Raw genomic sequence first — 22285 nt, 5'->3', positions numbered from 1 at the left:
ACACATACTGTATACACACACACACAGACCGTACAAATAGAGAGCCAGAGTTGGGATGCTAATGGACACCCAGGCACGTGCACTGAACCACAACTACACAGCGCCTCGCCAAGCGGGCGAGAGAGACGGAGAGAGCGAGAGCCAGAGAGAGAGAGAGAGACAGAGAACGAGAGAGACAGAGAAATAGAAAGAGAGAGAGAGAAAGAGAAAGAGACAGAGAGAGGGAGAGAGCGAGAGAGCGAGAGAGACAGAGAAATAGAAAGAGAGAGAGAGAAAGAGAAAGAGAGCGAGAGACACAGAGAGAGACGAAGAGAGAGAGAGAGCGAGAGACAGAGAGAGAGACAGAGACACAGAGAGAGAGACAGACCAGAAAACAGGAGGCCCACTACAGGGATGGTATGGCGAAAAAGGGGGAGAGCAAGAATAGCTGAGGGATTTTCAACTACAACTGACCTCAGTATTTTATATGTTTATGAATATAAATATATGTCCATTTGATAGCGGCGATTTCATTATGAGCTGGTTGCAAAACCAAGTGCCTGGTTTACAACGACTCACAGTGCAAATAGAAAGGCAACCAGCAGGGAGATGAGATCGATGCCACATGTGTGCATAGACACATTCAGAGAGCAGCACGCCACCTAAATATACACACACACACACACACACACACACACACACACACACACACACACACACACACACACACACACACACACACACACACACACACACACACACACACACACACACACACACACTTCCCTGTCCGAGCCGAGGCCTTAAATTATCCCTGCAACGGTCTTATTTCCCATAAATACAACAGGAGCATGGCTGTAATTAGGGCCTATGTTTACCCCACCTGCCTGAGGCCCAGCCCAGTCCATTTCTGGCCAACCTCAGGCTACTCTACTGGACCGCTCTGCCCTGGGCGGAACGCAGACTCCACAACCAGCACCACACGCTCCTGGGACATGACTCTGGACCAATGCATCATATGTATCTATATACATCTATATATAGATACATATATATATATTAAACACACTTATGGTGTGCAAGTGTGATGTGACGGTATAAGTTGTGTGCTTTGAACATTAAAGAATTGCCGGGCATAGGCAAGCATGCATCATTTTCTGCAATCTGCTTGGGGGGGGGGAGGGGGGGAGACAGACTTGTTTGAATACAATGAGAGATTAAAGCATAAAAATATGTATTTTCCGAGGAGCACAGCATCAGTCTTTCCTGCAAGACGGTGTGCCCGCGAGCTGATTTCAACCCAGAGTTACAGCTTCTGGTTCTGATTAAGGCCTTCTGATTGGCCCCTCTTTACCCCCAAGAGGACCTCCTATAGCGGGGGGCTACAAACTGAAAAAACATAGACAATCTCCCCACACCGCATTCTGTTTACTTTGTGGCCAGCCGTGACGCCGTCTGCCGTCATAACGGCGGCTGAACGAAACAGAGCAATCAGAGGGGCCGAGATGCTCAGGCATGTCGCCCAAACACAGCTATTCTCCCGGCGTCGTACCGAGAGATACGCTAAACCGCTGCGATGATCCCGCGATGGGAGCGTGTCAGTGTGAAGCCTGACGTGCCGAACGACACACACACACCCTCTCCTCCCCTGAACGGGCTCAGGTGAAGGAACTCGCAGCGTAAGAGTCCCCCGCATCACATGTCCCGGCGTGTCTTAACGCAGAACAATGAAGCAACAATGGGACGTGCTCAGCGGCATCGCTACACTATACACTATCGGTGTCGTCTGTCAAGTCTGTGCAGTCTGACGTCATGCTCTCAGGACCCTGAGAGCAACACATGTTGTGGAGTTCAGTGGGTCTACTCTGGTCCTACTCTGGAGTGGGGTTCAACGGACTGGAGGGACAGGTTTCTGAGAGGTGCAAGCTTCTCATATAATCTCGCTGTGTCCATCAGAGAGATTGAACACTACTAAGTTAGGAAGAAGGAAATCCAGACCCTTTAAGGATGTTGATCCAGGTTTCATGGTGCCGGTGCTGATACGAAGCCTAACGGGAGAGTTTAGGTGTGGATAGCGTATTGACGAACCACCCTTCACCATGATCAAGACTATGATAGGGTATCCTCTCCTACTCTCCAGCCTCTTCTTTCCTCTCCTCTTGCCTTCCTGCCTGTTCTGCTCGTCTTCTCCATTGTCCTACCATCTCCTCCCCTCTCCCTCTTCCCCATCTTCTTCTTTCTCCTCTCTCCCCACCTCTCTCCCTCCACCAGGCTTGGTCCCGGTAATGGTAATGACAGAACATACACACAAACACACACACACATACCTCTTCTTTATCACCAAACAGGCAAGGCTGCCAACCTACTTTTACAGTGACAGTTATGTCTGTCATCCAGTTGTCACACACACACACACACACACACACACACACACACACACACACACACACACACACACACACACACACACACACACACACACACACACACACACACACACACACACACACACACACACACACACACACAATTTCCAATACACAAAAGGGCTGTTGAGGAGCCGTGAGTGAGGAGGAACCTCAACGGTTTGACACACCTGACAAACACACTCAGGTTCAAACACCTCACAGCGGAACCCCCCCCGCTGCTCTTGTGTTGCCTAAGCAAACATGCCATGACACACACACACACACACACACACACAATCCGTGCCTCCATTCATAAGTGAAGGAGAAAATCCAATATTTGTTAGTTGTACTTTTTTTTTTTTACACTGGCCTCTCAGTTGTCATCCAATACCACACATACCTCTGGAACAGTAAGTCTTTCATTACTGTGTGAGACCGGCACACACACACACACACACACACACACACAGAGCTGAAGCATAGACATATGCTATGCCCCCCCCTCCCCCGCTCTACCCACCACCCCTCCCCTGCACCCCATTCATCCAGCGCGGCGTGCCCTCTAGGTGTTGCCCTGCTCCCACGCCGTGTTTGGGTGTAGCGCGCGCCGTGTTTACCGGCCTCATCCCCAGCACTGAGCCCTCTCTCTCTCCGCAGAGGTCCCACGCTGCGAGAGACGTGGGAGAGTATTTACTCTGAAACCCCCCCCAACTAGCTCCCTATCCCAGTACATCCCACCACACCACCCCACACCACGCACGCACGCAAACACCCCCACCTCGCCGTTGCCTCCCCACCGACCCAGTTCCTCATTCCAGATTTTGTTTGTGCCCGATGGGAGACTGGTTGGCCCATCATTGACAGTGTGGTTGATTGGGAAGCAGCGCTGCATCAATAAATCAATCAGCCTCCAGGACCAATCGGGGAGGCTTCCCAGCCGAGGCCCTCTGGGCAAATGTCAACATGTGTACTGCCAGTTGCGGGAAAACCGCATTGGTGGTGTGACGGTGTGAGTGAGTGAGTGTCTCTGTGTGTGTGTGTGTGTGTGTGTGTGTGTGTGTGTGTGTGTGTGTGTGTGTGTGTGTGTGTGTGTGTGTGTGTGTGTGTGTGTGTGTCTATCTGAGAGAGAGAGAGAGAGAGAGAGAGAGAGCGCCCCTCCCGCTAAACGTGAGGAACGTCCAGGAATCTGAGGTCGGGCTGTTTGTGTTTCTAACCGGCTGTTCAAATGTGATGGTGATGACAGAGCGAGTGTGGTGTTTACCTGAACAGGTGTCAGCTGGGTCCTGGGATCAAACACTCGGAGCATTTTGTCCTAAGAGAGAGAGAGAAAGAAAGAGAGAGAAAAAAAATACATTATTAGAAGTTTGAAGAAAAAAAAAAATCATAATAACGATTTCAATCTCCCTGTGCAAGAGATGGAGATCAAGGGAGAGAGGGGGACTTTATGACTAGTCTGATCGACGTCCAATATCGCTCATCAAAGTAAGATCAGATACCAACCACCCACTGCCATCACCGACCACACCAAACACACAGACTTTCTCACACACACACACACACACACACTCTCTCACATACACACACACTCGGTCTCACACTGGGTGTGTGTGAGACCGCGTGCATGTGTGTGGAAATCTGTCACCGATGGCAACGGGGTGTGTCTGTGTGTGTGTCCGCCCACCGCATCCCATCAAAGTGGGCATGGCAGGGCCTTTTATTTTATTTTTTTCACACAGAGCTGCTGCACACACAGACTGTGTGTGTGTGGGAGTCTGAAGGCCAGCGTGTTCCACAGGGAACTGATGTGCACGAGGAGCAGAGAACGTGCACGTGAGAGTTCAGGATGGGAACGAGCCCAGAGAGACGAGGACGGGGGATTCGCTGTCGTACAGGAGTGGCGGGAGTACATCCAGAAGGATCAATATAGCATGCGGAGCACCGCCCCCGAATCACTAACGTTAATCACTACTCATTAGTCAGCTTAACCTGGATCAATCTGTCCCGCTATTGAAACAAATGACAATAAGGACATTCAACCCCCGGTGATATTTGATGATGGATAACAAGGTCGGGCTCACATTTAATACGTTCTGTCTGGTGAGCAGGAAGCTTGAAATGCGGGCACACATGTGCAGACACTGACCCGTGTGTCCGTACCCATCTGTGTGCTATTTGAAGCCGTTTCAACACAAACTAATTCATCCATCGTTGGATCATTAGATGAACTCTTCATGCCACACACACACACACACACACACACACACACACACACACACACACACACACACACACACACACACACACACACACACACACACACACACACACACACACACACTCCCCTCTCTGACATACGGCATCAATCAAATTGGCCAATCAGGCGGGTGGGGGGGGGGGATCCTGTATGACTGAAGGAAATGGGAGCTAATGGGAACAGGCTGTGTCCGGGACATGCGTGTCTGCTGCCCTGTCACTCAATACTCAGTCTGTGTGATGGCGATCAGGGACGACTGTGATCCCCCTGGCTGATAGCAGGTAATAACTATAAGAGGGCTAGACCAAACAGAAGGGCACTTACCACGCATATTTATGTCAGTTCCAATCAGGAGGTAGAGAGTCAGACACACACAAATGTGTGCGCGCAAACACACACACATACACTTCAAAACTTCAAAACTCTCCTGCCTGACACACTCTGTGACTCTGAGGTCTGTGATTCACCGTGGATTGGCTCCAACAGCAAACAAGGTGGAGTGAGGGAGAGACACTCCTGTTAAAAGTCCCTCTCCCTCCTGTGTGTGTGTGTGTGTGTGTGTGTGTGTGTGTGTGTGTGTGTGTGCGTGCTCGGCCGTGTGCAGCTCCTGGCCCACCCAGCACTACGTTGGCCCCAGGGCCCCGGCTAAGGCCTCTGTGACCGGAGCATAAGCTAAGCACACGCAATGAGAAGAGCCAGGGCAGAACCGCCATCATCAAGTTCAGTGTGTGTGTACACACTGGACTTTAAATTCTAAAGTGTAGAGAAAATGTCCATTCTGGTTAGCTGAACTGCATTCTGTTGTGTCAGTTCTTGTACAGTAATCTTTATTCTGCTATGAAAATGGAGACTAATCTACTTTGGAGAAAGATAAATTGTATACAAAATGTGTATATGTGCATGAAATCATTGACACACGCAGCTGCAGCCCATCTGATCCAGTGTTGACATCTGTGTGTGTGAAAGAGGATGCGAACTGGCTTTGCAAACACCCACTCAGGAGCTCTGTTCCAAACTATGATAACACACATTTAGACACACTGCCTTCAAGACAGATAACAAACCAACACAACCACTCAGTCCCCCTCATAAAACCACATGTGTAAATGCGTATATTTGTGTGTGGGCAAATGACTGTGTGTGCGTGCGCGCGTGTGTGTGTGTGTGTGTGTGTGTGTGTGTGTGTGTGTGTGTGTGTGTGTGTGTGTGTGTGTGTGTGTGTGTGTGTGTGTGTGTGTGTGTGTGTGTGTGTGTGTGTGTGTGTGTGTGTGTGTGTGTGTGTGTGTGAAACAGCAGCTGTTCAATCAAACCAACCAACTCATTCTCACTCGGCTGATAATGAGATTTCGTTGAAGTGTGATGCTAAAACACACACACACACACGCACACTGTGGGAATCGGCAATCCACGGTGCCCTTCTTAATCAACAAACGTGCCACGCTGCCAGACTCATTTGCTCCGTCTCCCAGGGCAACAGTGGTGTCTGTCAGCCCGTTGCGACTGACCCTGGCGTGGGACTGTACAGCCGTCCTGTCCCAGCTCCTCTGTAGACGCTCACGTGCGGCCGCACGCCACCGGAATACGAGCTCCTCCAGGCATTACCTTCAGCCCTCTCAAGCAATACGATAAATCCAAAGACACCTCATTTCTAACCACTGTCGCCTCCCATTCTCCCTCCCTCCCTCCCTCCCCTCTCTGTACATCCCTCAAGTCAGACAGCCTCTCCTCCCTGTTGCTCTCATCGCCGCCGCCGCCGCCGCTCTCCCTCTCTCTCCCTCTCTCTCTCTCTCTCTCTCCCCCTCTCTCCCTCTCTCCCCTTGCATCAATACACAGCCCACAAGGGCCTGCCGGGAGCGCCGCACGTTCGGGCGGCGGTCTGCCTCACCCTCGCCCTCTCTTCCTCCCCCTCATCTCCCCACTCTTAACCCACGGCTCAGCCTCACCCTTCCTCAGCCTCACCCTCACCTCGCCCTCATCTCCTCCCCCTCGGCCTTCCTCCCCCTCGGCCTTCCTCCCCCTCACCTTCATCTCCCCACTCTTAACCAACCGCTCAGCCTCACCCTTCCTCAGCCTCACCCTTCCTCACCCTCATCTCCTCCCCCTCGGCCTTCATTCACTCACCCTCGCCCTTCCTCACCCTCACCCTCACCCTCACCCTTCTTCACCCTCACCCTCACCCTCACCCGTGGTCTCCAGCCTCCTGTGCGGCCCGATGTTTACCCTGGGGGGGGCAGGCCGTGGGGATGGGTCCCACATGGTACTGGCCGCCCTGTTTGCTTTAATAAGCTGGCCTGGGGCGACTGAAAGGGCTCTTTTTGGGGGAAGGGCTTGGGTGGGGGGGGGCGGGGGAGGGTTAAATGACAACAGAGAAAACCTCTGGGGCCCCTGGCTCTGATCCCGGCTCACGTTTCGGCCCTCAATCGCTGCTCAGCCCCTTGTTCTTGCAGGCTGCGTCAGGACCTCTCTGTGTGTGTGTGTGTGTGTGTGTGTGTGTGTGTGTGTGTGTGTGTGTGTGTGTGTGTGTGTGTCAATTATCCTGTCAAGGTTGACGTTGCGCACAAGGGACATGAAGACGTAATAGGTGGGGGTGATTTGTCTCTTGTCAGTGCATAGAAAAACAGAGGGGGGCGGGGATGAAAACAGACTGACATTTGAAGGAGGCGGGTGCACCCCAAATTGACAGGCCTTCAACCCTAAACACTTTGTGTTAAGGGGCGAGCAGAACTTCCGAATGGGTCATGTTATCGTTGACACATCTTAAGGCCTTCTGTATCGAAAGTCCATTGTAAACACGGTGTCAAATAAACAAAGGTCAACCCTCGTGCGCTTTGTCAAGGAATCAAAGCCCAGCACACATTAAAGCTGAATCACACTGGGCGCTTTGCCTGTTTCTCGGTGGCACACGCCATGCTGTTGCATATACTTTCGTTCAGTGATGTGGACATGGGACCTTTCCAGCCTCTCCCCTTTCGGGACCACAACCGGGCTGTCGGGGATTGAGACATCCCCCATGCCTTCAGGTAATGTATCACCGTCCAGACGGGCTGGCTGCCACACTTCTCTCAAATAACCTTGGCTCAAAAGCGCAATGTCACAAACACATACGGCTCTTGCCAAGTAAAGTGCAGACTCATTCCTGTTGATGTTGACCCGTTTCCACTGCCCAATGGGATTCTCTCTGGTGTTTATGAGTGACACTTACTCTGAGCTTTACTGGGTCTCAAACGGACGGTGCGCAACGTCGAACTGTGGCTATGAGCGACATCTAGTGGCCACACATGCCAACTACAACCATCCAATATTAATTCTGTTGTTTTTAATGATAGCCCTGGAGAAGGGTCAGCCTTATAGGCTCGATCAGGACCTGACCCAAAGGTTGCATGTTGTTACAGCTTAGTTTTAAACTGTGTGTCGTGCTGTGTACGCGACTCACCAGGCAGGAAGATGCCAGCAGAGAGCCGTCTTGCTTCCAACTCAGACTCTGCAACTTGTCAGCATGTTGCTCCAGCACTGTAAACAAACACACACACACACACACACACACACACACACACACACACACACACACACACACACACACACACACACACACACACACACACACACACACACACACACACACACACACACACACACACTGTATAAATGGAATAATCACAATTTTCAGAAATGATTGATGAGACATTGCATTACACAACAGCAAGCTATGTTTTTAATAGAGAGACATGAAAGCTAATAAATAAAAAGCATGAGATGTGATGGCGCCAATAAAGATGAGACACTGTAAAGAAAAGCAAAGCGGTGACCATCTGCACCACAGCATCGATTCACCAATTGGACAACATCCCACTTAATACCCCATGTCCTACTTATGATTATGGGATTATTATAAAGTATCACAGACAGACAGACAGACAGACACACACAAAAGCAGTAGGAGAGAGGGACAGCAGACAGCAGTGGGAGTGATGAAGGTAAGGGGGGGGGGTCAAGACCAGTGGTAAACAGAGGGGGGGCCTTGATCAGCAGCAGCAGTGTCAGCCAGCCTAGCTGTCATAGCAGGGTGGTGGGGTGCATTGTGACGGTGGTGTGTCAGTGGGGGCATGAAGTCAAGTGGGGATGGCTATATCCTGGAATCCAGTCCAAGGGGACAGGGAAACTGAAACGTTACCTCTGTAGTTCCAGCACTTAGACAGAGCCACAGGGCTGTAAAACGTAGGGCAGTGTCAGTCACCACCAATCGAGCGGGCTAGACCGAACGCAACCATCTTGCTCCCCCTCCAACACTCAATTTGAAACGAATAAATGAATCCCAGACAGGACAAACAATTATGAGCAGCGACAAACAAGACAACATGACAAGAACTGGAGTGTTGGATGTAACGGACAGAGAGGCAGAACGTTGGTTTGTGTGTATTGTGTGTAGTGTAGGGTACGAGAGTGATTGAGTGAGTGTATGAATGTATGTGTCAGGGTGTGTGTGACTGAGTGAGTGTCTGTGTGCAGGTGTATGTGTAAGGGTGCGTGCGTGTGCACGTGTGTGTGTGTGTGTGTGTGTGAGTGAGTGAAAGAGCGAGTGCGTGAAAGAGTGAGTGTGTGTAGGTCTGTGTGTGTGAGTGAGTGAGTGAGTGAGTGAGTGAGTGTGTGTAGGGGGAGAGGTACCTGCGAGTGGGGCGTCCTGGCGGCTGGTGTCCCACAGCAGGGGGGTCTGGGCGGCGGCGACCGCCAGCAGGCCGGAGGACGTGGGGTGGAAGAGGACCAGCTCCAGCCGGCCCAGCCCAGGGCTCAGGGTGAGCTCCGGCCCCCCGGGCTGCTCCTTCTCCGGGCCACACAGACGCCACAGCTTGACCTGGAACCACACAGAACCCAGCAGAGGACACAGCAGTTTGCCTCAGAGCAGTCACTCTTTACATACAGGGTTCTGCATATGCAGCATCGTACAGTATCTGCAGAAATCTTTTTAATTATTTTCCAAGTGTATTTTAATTTTTTCCAAATTCCGTTTTTTTTTCGTTTCGTTTTTTCAGAATTCTGTGTTTTATGATTTGTGCTAATTTTATCATCAGAAAGAGTGTCTTCTTTTGTGAGAATTGAATACGATACAACTACATTTTTAAAGATGCACACAACATTGCACTATTTGGAACTATGGAACGATATTATGCAATGTTCCTCGCTTTAGAGTCGATTCCATTCCTAGTACCGACGTGTTTGCCAACATCACATGCAAAAAAAAACAACAATCATAACCCACACAGCAAAATAACTACGAGACAAAGTCGGGGGAGTTACTGAATACCGTGTGGGATGTCTGTGAGCCGAGGGAGCTTTTGCAGGTGTACATATTTGCACTTTGCGAAGCAGTGGCATAAATGTGCAGACAAAAGGGAAACCAAACGGTGTTGGCAAGAGATAACTGGAGTGATGACATCACTTCGGGGCAGATGTCGTCGGGTCTGCCGAGCGGCTGTTTACATCTCGCTCTGTAAGACGCCCGCGCTGCTGAGTGAGACGATAAAATACACACGCAGTGGATTTGCACCGGGAACCACAGCTGAGGCTCAGGATAATGTGCTGAGCTGGACGGACTGTGAAGGGGTCTTATAACTAACCCAGACTTGGTTAAGTCAACTGTGACTGTATGCCCGGCCACCGATATTAACAATGTATATTACAACAAAAGTTGAGATGTTTGACGGTTGTTTGTGATGACTTGTTTGGAAAAGGAATTGGTACGCATAAAATGTATGCTTATAACATTGACTATTTTACTGCTGAGAAATACAACAGGTAACACGTTTATTGTACGCACTTGTTGTATGTTGTACGTCAAAAAATTGTGCTTAGCATTGTGTAGCGTCTTATCCTAGCCATCTTGTTGTATACGGGGAATGGGTTAACCTAGAAATTGTAAATGCTTAGCACTTGTTTTTAATGAATATCTTTACTGTACTGACATTGATATATTGTTGTTTCTCTTTCTTCTGACAAATGTACTTAATGTAAGTCGCTTTGGATAAAAGCGTCTACTAAATGCCCGAAATGTAAATGTCAATGTAGGAGGTTTCCGATGTAAGAAATGTCTTTTGGACTCGTTCCAAAGGGGATACTGGGACTTTTTCATTTTGTTAAGACAAGTTGAAAGTAAGAGGACTTTGAGGCTGTACCGTTTCATCGGCTGAGCAGGTCGCCAGGAGAGTGTCCTCAAAAGGAGAGAAGTCCAGGTCGGTCACCAGATCTGAAAGCAAAGCGGGGTGTGGGAACATCAGAGCTACAGGCCTCCCAGGTGCCTTTCTTTAATTTTAGAACAAGACATTTCTCTGTTTAGTAGTCTGGCTGGGTCCAGACCGGAGCATCCGGTACCGACCGACCCACTTACTGCTCCTACCCCAGTTCATGAGGCTGCTGAACACACGCTCTGTTCGCACCCAGGATGACCTTTGACCTCTGGTTACATGTTACTTATTATACATAACCCCTTCTATATAACTGTACCTTCATGAACCTCAGATTGTATACCTTCCACTACTATACCTACTTTTTTAATCAATATTATTATATTAATAAGGCCTGGCTATGTAGATGACCATGGTACACGGCACATTTCATGATAAAAGACAGTTACTCTGACCGGTATGACTCGGCCATTGAGTCTTGATTGACTGTATTGGTTGTAACGGTTACCTCCGTGGCACGGGAGCTGAGAAATGGTCCATTTTCCATCTGCTGCTGGATTCACAGAGGTCACCCCCAGCATTCCTCCGCCTGGAGACGGAAGGGAATGGCAGGCACACACACACACAAACACACACACACACACACACACAAAGAGGAAACACATTACTGCTTGATGAACTGGTCACAGGAACCATGATGAACCAGCAGGTTAGACCGTGCCTCACCAGCCTGGTCGATGTTGAAGGCCACCAGCTCAGAGCTGGCCTTGATGTGGTTTCCCAGGGACTGGACGTTGCCGCCACGGATGTTGCAGATCCAGCCCTAGACACACGCACACGCACACACACACACACAAGGTTATTATATTATTATAATACAAAAATAAATGTTTGAACCTGAACTTCAGGTAGGTTACCCTAATCAAGCAATTTAAATGTCGTTGTTTTTACACCTTGAATGACAGATCTTCCTTCAAATGGTTTGGATAAAGACCTCAAACTCTACGGAGTGAATTACCAAGATGACGAATGTACTCTATTGGGCTACAGGGTATTGGTGTCGGTATGTTTTTAAAAGGAATTTAAGATTCACTAGGTAAAAGCATTTATCAGGTTGGTTACGTAACAACGTATCATTCTGGATGCATTGGGCAAGATTAGAAATACTATCAATAGTTTGTGGCTGCTTGTTCACGAAGGTTATACCTTATCTCTACAAAAGGATGGAATCTAAAGCATGTGCTTGACGTGTTCTCACAGGAAATCAGAACAACACACACAGACACTGAACTGTGCATGGTGGTTCTGACTCAGTTCTGTAATGTAGAGGGTTTGACACAAGTGTTTGTCCAGTTATCTAGCTAGTGTAAGAACATTATACATCGGTTGCTGTCCTTTTTAAAGAGCATGACGACCTGAAAACAAACACATTCATAAATGTCAGACACATGTGCAATCCGACACATGAACTGCAAGCACACACAGAGGCCTATACATGCAATCTCATACAAGCTGACACACACACACACACACACACATACACACACACACACACACACACACACACACACACACACACACACACACACACACACACACACACACACACACACACACACACACACACACACACACACACTTGAATCAGCACATATTGAGGAAGTGACAGGAGTTCCTTGCAACGCACAGCAGAAAACTCTCTTAAAATCTCTCTTGCATAACGTTAACAGTGGAGCACGCCAAGACCTTAGAACGCAGTCCAACTACTACCACACTGTTGCTCAAAGAACAGAGAAAGACATGCTTGAAAACATGCACGTCAACACACACACATCAAAAACAATCAATACAATATCACTCTGCAGGAGACAGCCTACTGCATTCAAGTGGAGTCAAATGGAACAGCTCGATTTCTTTGCACAGACATGTTCCCGTTTAGAAGTGAAAGACTGTACACTTGAACCGATCGTAGGGCTCAGACGATGCCTGTATGGGCTCTGCTTCTGAGAGGAAGAGAAACAGCAATCTGATTTATAACCTATATTTTTAGTCTGTCAGCCAGTCAAACAGACCGATGCGTTCGTCCGTTTCCACACCAATAGGAAACGCCAACTGTCACACGTTTTGCGACATGACACATCGAGTCGGTGAAGACGACAAACACATACAAATGGGATATGTGCAGAGGGTGCACGTACAAGCTGACCTCACCATCACAGAATGGATGTTAATGCAGCGGTATGCATGTCACTCATTCCCTGTGATGTATCCGGGGTGGTGTCGGGGTGTGTGTTTTTGTACGTGTCAAACCATGAATTAATATCTAGCCATTATTCGTGAGACTTTACAACGTTGACCAAGCGTCACATTCCTTCAGTCATCTTAACTTTGCAGTATGATGATGATGGTGGTGATGGTGATGATGGTGATGGCCGTCTTAATAACCTAATATGCAGAGCAGCGAACTAGTTGTTGCATGCAGACTTGTGGGTCGTAGTTGTACATGAAGGCTAAACGTATTTGAGTGAAAATCATTGTCTACGTTTTGAATAACTTGCTTTGTGGCTTTTCGGGATGCATGCAGGAAGTTCTCTCCAGACTTTCTCCAAAGGAGACCTCATTCCCCACTGCTAATAAAGAAAGCTAACGTTTGCTAACCTCATTTTGCACTTAGCCCAGCTTTATGTTCTACTCACATCTTTCTTGGCAATTTTCGGGGTGGTATTTTTGAATTTTGATGTCTTGAAACGATTCATTCTGCCGTTTTGTAGTTTGCCCTCACGCCTTCCGGGTGTGTGTGTCGAGGTGGTCGGAGGCTACAGTGCGGGTTGAGTCTCCAGATGACAGCTCCCCGTCTGGATGCACACTGCAGGGCACGCTCGTTTTGGGTACCCGAGTGGGCCGCGGCGGCGGAGTTACTGTTTTTTAATGGTAAATTAAAATCCACCCTGACCGAGTGCGACCCCGTACTTAAAAACGTGACTGCTTTCATATATAAACATTACTTCAGATATTGTCACGAGTTTTTTCAGTTGATTGTTATTATTTATTTATTTTATGTACTACTGAAAGGGCATTTTTATTGTATTTATAACCAATAAAAAAAAATATTAACTTAAAAAAACAAGGGTCGGCAGTCTCGAAACATGAATATCTTCAACCACGCGGTGACGATAACCACGCCCCTTTGTCTGCGCACATGCGCAGTGTGCACCGGGAGCAGCAGCCGCTTCCAGACTTGTGGAGAAATGATGGCGTCCCCAGCAGCTCGTAGTTCAGCACGCTGGATAACAGTAGCCGTGTCTTCGGGAGGTCGCCGTGCATGTGGGGGTCTTTCATGTGCCTCACATCGCAGTGCCAGGGCTGTCTCCACCCTCGGTGCGAGCAAAAGATGGTCTGGGGGTGGCGCCGCGTCGGGCTCAGGGACGACGGCCGCCGCCGTGACATTGAGAGGGCTGTCAGGTGAGTGAACTGCGGAGCTTCATGCTAGGCTACATAGACCAAGCTAGCCCTACTGTATCCAGTCTGGTACATTCTTCTTTTTTTAGCACACGTCTATGGCGGGGATCAGCCTTATCTTAATGCAAACCCGATGTGTTCTTGTCACATTATTGTAGACGCTGTATTTTCAGGTGCGCATGGTGTTTACCAGATATCATCCGTTCTAGATGGTTCAGCTTCAGATGTGTATGTGCATGTTTTCTCATATGGAGTCGAATCGAGGCAATTGTCGAAGCAAAATACAACGCTTCTTGTTTTTTTGGCCAAACGCTTAGCAACTGCAATACTGCGTCATTGCAGCTTAACGAACGCATTGTTTATTTCCAGGTGTCAAAGTACCGAACACCATCCGCACGGTGAACTTCCACACAAGTGTCCCAGCCAGTAGCAAGCAGGACCTCTATCAGATATTGTCAGTACCCCGCACAGCAACCCAGAAAGAGATCAAGCAATCCTACTACCAGGTATGTTACCGTCTGCCTCACATACTGGTTGTAACACCGTGTTTTTGTTTCTCAATTTGTTTATCATTTGCCGTTTATCACAGTGGTTAAAACTTATTTGTGTATGTTGTTCTCCTCCTTTTTAGTTGGCCAAAAAGTTTCACCCAGACACTAACAAAGATGACCCTCAGGCCAAGGAGAAGTTTGCTCAGCTGGCTGAAGCATATGAGGTGTGGATCTCGCCAGGGGAAATGCACTCAGTGACAGTGGAAACGCTCAATGGGGAGAAATGTATTCAATAGCATCACTCATTTCGTTAAGATATCGCGCTTCAGGGTGACGCTTATTGGAAGGATCCAAGTCTCTCATGATTCTTGTGTTTACCGTCATGTGTGATCTGATGATGCTCATGTGATGATGTCACCTGTTGCGTGCGACGTGATAGGTCCTGAGTGACGAGGGTAAGAGGAAGCAGTACGACACGTACGGTTCGGCCGGCCTCGGCGGTGCGGGGCAGGCGGGCGGCGGCGGCGGCGGTGGGCAGCAGTACTGGAGCGGCCAGGCCAGCAGCGTGGACCCCGAGGAGCTCTTCCGCAAGATCTTCGGGGAGTTCTCCGGCTCGCGCGGGTTCGGGGACTTCAACGCCATATTCGACCAGCCGCAAGAGGTCGGTGAGGTTTCCGAGAAGGATTTAAAGCCTGTGTCAGTGTGTTTTCTCCTCATGGTCGATACGTGACGCAAAGGCGAGGGTTTGTCTCCCGCTCATGCGGAGCAGCAATCTCAAATAGATGTTCGTGTTTATGATGGTGCGGAAGTCTTTGTATATACAATAAGTGTGATCAGATGCTACCTTTGACCAACGAATAAATAAGAAAAACGAAGAGGTTAACTACTTGATGTTCTTTCTCTTGTCTTTCTGTCAGTGTTGACATCGATGAGCTGGTTCTGAGTTAATGTGTATTTAAAGTTCATCTTGTATCTTTGTCTCCTATTGAAGAGGTGTGTGGTCAACGGCTGGCTCTCTTGTTTGTGTCTCAGTACATCATGGAGCTGACGTTCACCCAGGCAGCGAAGGGCGTCAACAAAGAGATCACGGTCAACATGGAGGCCTCGTGTCAGCGCTGCGAAGGCCGCGGTCACGAACCCGGGACCAAGGTCCAGCACTGCCAGCACTGCAACGGCTCCGGCATGGTGAGAGTCCACAGGCACCCTGCTGCTTCGTGCCCTCGCTCTCGCCGCGTAGAGCTCAAGTAACGGGTCTTGTACATTTACATTTAGCAGACGCTTTTATCCAAAGCGACTTACAACGGTTAATACAGATTCACAGTTTACCATGTTAACCATGCAGGCGATCATTTGATAACTTTAGGGCTGAGGGTGGTGAGCTGACACTAGCGATGGAGAACTTAAGCTGCGTTTAAAAAGTTGGGGGGGGCTGCTCATGAGGTGCCCCGCTGCCCTGCTGCGTAACTCTTCCATAGCTTCAGCCTCTCTCCTGATGCTGCAGATTCACTGTGCTTCATTGGCTATATCCTAAGCCAATCAGAGAGCTTTTTACATTTTCCATAATCACCATCTGCCTAAGTCATCATATTGTTCATCTATACAAGATGAACCTTAAAATATGAATTAGGCAATGAAGCTATGAGGCTAACGATATGCTCATCTACCTGGAAGCAACATACATTTATGCTGATTTTTGTCATTTATTTCGTGCATTCACTTTCGGGGGGATTCTCAGGAGGGTTGACCGGGTTTGTGCGTTTGCTCCCCCCTGCAGGAGACGGTGAACACGGGCCCCTTCGTGATGCGCTCCACCTGCCGGCGCTGCGGGGGAAAGGGCTCGGTGGTCTCCACCCCATGTGGCTCCTGCCGCGGCACGGGCCAGACCAAGCAGAGGAAGACGGTGATGGTGCCCGTGCCGGCAGGTCAGTCGACACACACACACACACACACACACACACACACACACACACACACACACACACACACACACACACACACACACACACACACACACACACACACACACACACACACACACACACACACACACACACCGCTCCCGTCGGTTACATCGAGTTACACGAAGATGGAGTCTCACGGCATTGTAGTTTTGCATTTTGCAAGCGTCTGAAGGAGATGTTGTTTTATGTTATGCCAAACAATGTTTCATATAACAACGGTAGTGATTAAAGCTGCTGTTGTGAGATTCAAGCGTGGAAGAGAGGGAGCAGAAAATATTTTGAGACTAATCAGAGAAATCCTCTCTATGACGACCGCCCATGTTTGTTTTGAAATGGTTTCATTGGTGGACAGTGGAAGGGGAGGGGCTTGGGCTCTCTATTGTCTCATACAGAGGCAGGCACAGTCAACTCGAAACAGATATTCCCATAATGCATTTCACTTACTGATAGCTGATGGATGGCTATGTAATTTCAACATAAAAAAATACAAAAACATTAGCTGTCTAAAGCTACAGCACCAAATTCTACTATTTCTACAAATGTTTTTCACATTTATTTTTTTTTATGCTTTGTGAGAATGCCAGTAAGAATGTTTCCGTCTATGATGTTTTCTAGGAGTGGAGGAGGGCCAGACAGTCAGGATGCCTGTGGGCAAGAAGGAGATCTTCATCACCTTCAGGGTGAGTGAGGACACTAACGGGTCTGACAGTCTAGCCAGGCCACCCTAAATATAAGCTGTCGCCAAAAACTCCTCGGCTCCCCAGACTACATAATTGGATTGTGGTGCGGTTTGGGTGTAGGATGAAGTGGAGCTGAGTCTGATCTCTCCTGCTGAAACCGTTGAGTAGATCAACAGAAAAACCTTGATGTATTGATCTTTATTTTAGGATTCAGTAGTTTTCATCACATCTCTTGTTGATGCTATATGTAATATGTACGTACGGATGATTTACTGTCTGTGTACTGGTGTGTATTAGGGATGGGTCAGAATATTCGATTATTCCAGTGTTTCCCACACATAGGCCAATGTGTGGCGCTGCGCCACAGATTGAACAACGAGCGCCACAAATTGATTCCACTTTTTTAAAATGTAACTCCGCCAGCCCGTAATCGTGCCCCCGTAATTCTGCCAGTCCGACACGTTCCCATTCCGACAGTCCTGTGCGCGTATGCAAATTAGCCATGTGCACCAAACAGAAGAAGGGCCCTATCTTGCGCCCGGCGCAATTGACTTTCTACACCGACGCATGTGTCGTTGCTAGTTTGCACCCGGCGCAAAGCTGATTTTCCCCCGCAAGAACCAGGCACCACTACACTTGCATGTTAAATATTATGATGTCAAAGATTATTTATACGTGTGAAACTGCATAGAAATAGCGTGTGGATTGTGGAAACATTTTTTTTCCATAGGGCTGCATGAATGAACATGAATGAAGTATAGTAGGCTATGCCATGCGTTAAAATAATAATAATAATAATAATAACAATAATACATTCGAGCAAAGTATATTCCAGGCTTCCAAAACAAAATCTAGTTTTAGGGTAAATGATTGGTTAAATGATTTGGGAAAGAACAGCTGATACAGCAATCATCATCTGCAAACACCGTACAGCAAACACATATGTTCTTGACCCAGACATCGTGTTCAAGCCCATTACTTTTAGGATTGATGAGTATTTGATTGTGAGAAAACATAGTTTTACCGCGAGTGAGTATTTAATAGAATGAATGAATGCGGGTGATGCTTGGTGCGCGTGTGTGTGCGCGCCCATCTGTCTAAACACACGCAAATTAAACACGTAGGCCTAAGTGTATGAGAAGGAAATCGAGTCAGTCGACCTGCGATAAGCAGCTGAATCTGAACGAACTCGTCTTCGAGATGGACGTGTTCTAACGCATTTTTAATCAATGAAATGTTAACACAACAGTATAGATAGGCCTATCTGACCATTTAATTTTCGAAATTTTAGGTGAAGCCGAGCTTCCCTTGCAGTCGAGAAGTCGCCACTACGAAAGAATGCAATGCAACTAGCGGGATCTAAACAAACTAAGCTCCAGCGAATTACTACAATGCAGAAGTAGGCCTAGTGGAGAATGGCGAAACACAGCAACTCTAGCCTACTCTCAACCAAAATAAAAATAATCGCCGCCAGGTGCAGCAGTGTCAACAAATCCGCCACACATTGCTACCTGGTCTGTGGGAAACACTGTATTCGATTATTCGTTCCTGAGGGTCAAAGTCGATTTTTAACATTTGGACCGTTAACATTTTTTCCCATTCAAATAAACAAGAATTAACGGACGGAACTAATGTTGGTTCTGTAGCACTATTAGTTTTTTTTATTATTATTAATCATGTACAGAAAAACAATATACACAAGCATAAATATTAATATATATGCATACAACACAAACACTGATCACTGTTAAAGTTAGTTTTTTTGCGTTTAAGATATTAAGTGATTTCTTGCCGATGATCCATGGCTGCCTTTGTGAATGTCGGCACACATCGAATAATCGATTATTCGTTCATACCACCCACTGATTATTCGACCATGAAAAATTTGAGTTATTCACATCCCTAGTGTGTATCAACAGGTCCAGAAGAGTCCGGTGTTCAGAAGAGAGGGCGCCGACGTCCACTCGGATCTGCTCATCTCCGTGGCCCAAGCCATCCTGGGAGGCAGTGCCAGATCACAAGGCCTCTATGAGACCCTCAACCTACCGGTGAGGAAACACGCACTCACATATGCACGCAAACGAGTGAGCCGTCAAAAGAACAAATTGATCTCCGTCGTCGAGAGGAGGGAAATGTTTTAAACAATAGGCACTATTTTAGCTTTTGTACTTAGTACAAATTAGTAATTTAGCAGACTTGTTAATTGAAAACATTGTGGAATACAAATGCATGTCATTAAGGGGCCGGGAGTGGTTAGCCTCAATGGGTACAGACCTTGGGGTTCAAACCCAGTAACTTTAACTATCTTAGGTTAACATGTCTTCTTTGTTTGTCCAGATTCCTGCAGGCATCCAGACAGACCAGAGGATCCGCCTCTCCGGGAAAGGAATCGCCCGTGTCAGCAGCCACGGCTTTGGAGACCACTACGTTCACGTCAAAATCAAAGTGCCCAAGTGAGACGCCACAAACACATGACAAAGGCCCTTCATACTGCACTTTGATTTATTTACTATTTCATTTAATTGTATATATTGTATTCAATATCTTATAAGATACAAATAAACCAAAACCTGACTATCGAACACATGACTGGAGGTAGCTAAGCAGCATGATGTTTCTTTCCTGTCCAGGACGCTGACAGACAGACAGAAGACGCTGTTGATGAGCTATGCTGAGGATGAGACAGAAGTCGAGGGAACCGTAAACGGAGTCACAGACACTACAAAAGGTAAGCTGACCTCCGCAGCGTAGGAACAAAGAATTCCCTTTTTCTCCGAGGTCTTCCGGTTTATTTAGTTTTCATCTGTACATGCTTTAGTGTAAGCCTGGCGCAGCGCTGGTCTCCGTCCAGGCGGGGGCAGCAGTGCTATGCAGCCTGAGGTGCGACGGAGCCGGGATGAGGAAAAGGAGAGAGGGGGGGGAATGAGATGGTGCTACTTTACCGGATTTGTTTAAAGAAAAAATAATCTGTTTCCTTTCCGGTTTATAAATGTAACAATGTCTTATTATTCGTACTTTGATTCCAGAATAGATAAGAATAAATACCAAACATATATTCCCCTCTCTCTCTCTGCTACCTTCTTTCCGAATGTTGTACGTGTCTAATGTTTAATAAAGTGTCTAATTTGAATGCGTCTAATGTTAAATAAAGTTGACTAATGTCACTTTTCACTTTCCTTGACAAGTTTCTTTCGCTCCTTATTTAAGGTAAAAGGTCCACCGGGAACTGATTGGTCGGGCCAGCAGCCCGTGAACGGAGGGCCTGCTCAGGAGGGCTCCTCCACCCGAACACGGGACAGAAGTCGGCCTGGAGACGGGGTTCGCACGGTACAGGACGGAGATAAGAGTGGGTGGATGCCTCGGTAGGGGGGACGCATCTACCTTGGAAGCCCGTGTTCCATGACGACCTATTACTGGATTTCACTTTAGTTGCCAGGTTCTCTCAAACAAAACAATTACCAGCGTGAGTCCATCAATTAACTTGTCCATCCCAGCCCTCTGCCCTTTGTCTTCATGGCAGACAGGATTTTTCATTTGCAAAGTTTTGTAAAGTGTGCATGTTTCAGAAATCCACCTCCTCATAGAGAAATAGATTCAACTTCACATTTCTTTGTGTTTTCATGAATACTTTGTCATTCAACATAATACAGACACAAGTTTTTTTTTTTTGTCCAACTGGTTGAGAATCTGGAGCAATCTTACTATACAATGTGTTTCTTATTCTTTGGGTAATGGTCAAAGCTTGGTAGCCTCTCTAATAATGTAGAGACTGTTGTATTTAAGCCTGCTGTATGACCGGTGATTTACATTTGTAAATAACTAGATGTTTATCAAGCAGTTGTCCCTTCACATAATTTAAATATAACCACCTGTACATCTCTAATAAAGAAACCGATTGAAAATGGAAAGTTGTTTTATTTGCCTTTATTAAATCCATTCGGAATTACCGTCCTGTACCTAGACGATTTAACATATGTCCATCGACAAAATCAATAATAAATGTTACTATTTTTATTCCCAGCATGCAATTGTACTGTACTGGTAACACATGACGATTTGCATATGTGTTTGTCTAATAGCGCGTAAGAGTGACTGCCCCATTTTAGAACGGCTATAGTTCTCCATGGACTTCGATAGAAAAACCTGGAACCAACCCAATTATCCGTCAAGAACTCTGCATGGCCCTTGATTTGACAGCCCTGGCCTAGTTGATCTTCTCTGTGGTGGCATATGTCATTAAGATAAGCGCTAGGAATCCGTCTCTTTGTCCTGAGATCGGGGAAGAAATATGCAAATTACTGATGGACAGCAATTATTGGGTTTCAACATAGGGGGTTTACAAACATGCTTCTGTGAGGCATATCTACTTACACCTAGGTAGACACCTAGGTACACCTACTTACACCTAATATTTCCAGTATGGGTCATAATCAAGCTCAAAGCACAATATCTGCCTTTTTGGTTAATCGTATTGCTTGAAATGGATTTTGTATTAAATCATATGCAGCTGTTGGACCACAAAAAATTATATTTGACTTGCATGTTTGCTGTGGCTGATAATGCAGTCTAACCAGTCAAAGAGTTAAACTTAAAGGCTACAATTAGACCGCCTCTTTGACTATTTCCGCCTTCCAGAAACAATGTAATAATTACCAAGAACTATGACAACAATAGACAATGAACATGGAATGTGTGTCTTCATTTTCTTTCAACAAAAAAATTTGTGTAGCATTCATACATATATACATACATACATATATACATACACACACACACACATACATATACATATGTGCGCACACACACACAAACATACACAAACTAATTGTAATTTTTTCTGTTTGTAATTGTAACTGTTTTTTTCATTCACAGCACAG

General features: G+C 47.2%; 2 protein-coding genes across 2 annotated transcripts in view; one reads left to right on the top strand and one right to left on the bottom strand.

The window, feature by feature from the left end:
- The window catches only part of coro7 (coronin 7), a gene marked incomplete at its 5' end in the record, with an annotated part of 96201 nt that extends 82382 nt beyond the window's left edge, over nt 1-13819 (bottom strand). Inside the window, 10 exon segments of the mRNA XM_084488223.1 lie at nt 3649-3699; nt 8075-8151; nt 9304-9490; nt 10809-10879; nt 11326-11406; nt 11544-11640; nt 13514-13609; nt 13611-13667; nt 13669-13758; nt 13760-13819. Of these exon segments, the coding sequence (XP_084344349.1) occupies nt 3649-3699; nt 8075-8151; nt 9304-9490; nt 10809-10879; nt 11326-11406; nt 11544-11640; nt 13514-13609; nt 13611-13667; nt 13669-13758; nt 13760-13819 (867 nt within the window).
- A 221-nt stretch (nt 13820-14040) lies between these two features.
- Nucleotides 14041-21298, top strand: dnaja3a (DnaJ heat shock protein family (Hsp40) member A3a). The gene is made up of 11 exons (XM_084488162.1): nt 14041-14279; nt 14646-14782; nt 14908-14991; nt 15207-15428; nt 15800-15952; nt 16542-16689; nt 17344-17408; nt 19328-19456; nt 19746-19861; nt 20039-20136; nt 20616-21298. Exons 1-11 carry the CDS (start codon nt 14066-14068, stop codon nt 20636-20638), a joined length of 1389 nt encoding a protein of 462 aa, XP_084344288.1. The 5' UTR covers nt 14041-14065; the 3' UTR covers nt 20639-21298.
- Nucleotides 21299-22285: the final 987 nt, after the last annotated feature.

Source organism: Micromesistius poutassou, assembly GCF_964030765.1.
Source record: "Micromesistius poutassou genome assembly, chromosome: 1".
Classification (NCBI taxonomy): Eukaryota; Metazoa; Chordata; class Actinopteri; order Gadiformes; family Gadidae; genus Micromesistius; species Micromesistius poutassou.
Note: the sequence above shows the minus strand (reverse complement) of the source record. Positions and strands in the feature narration are given on the sequence as shown.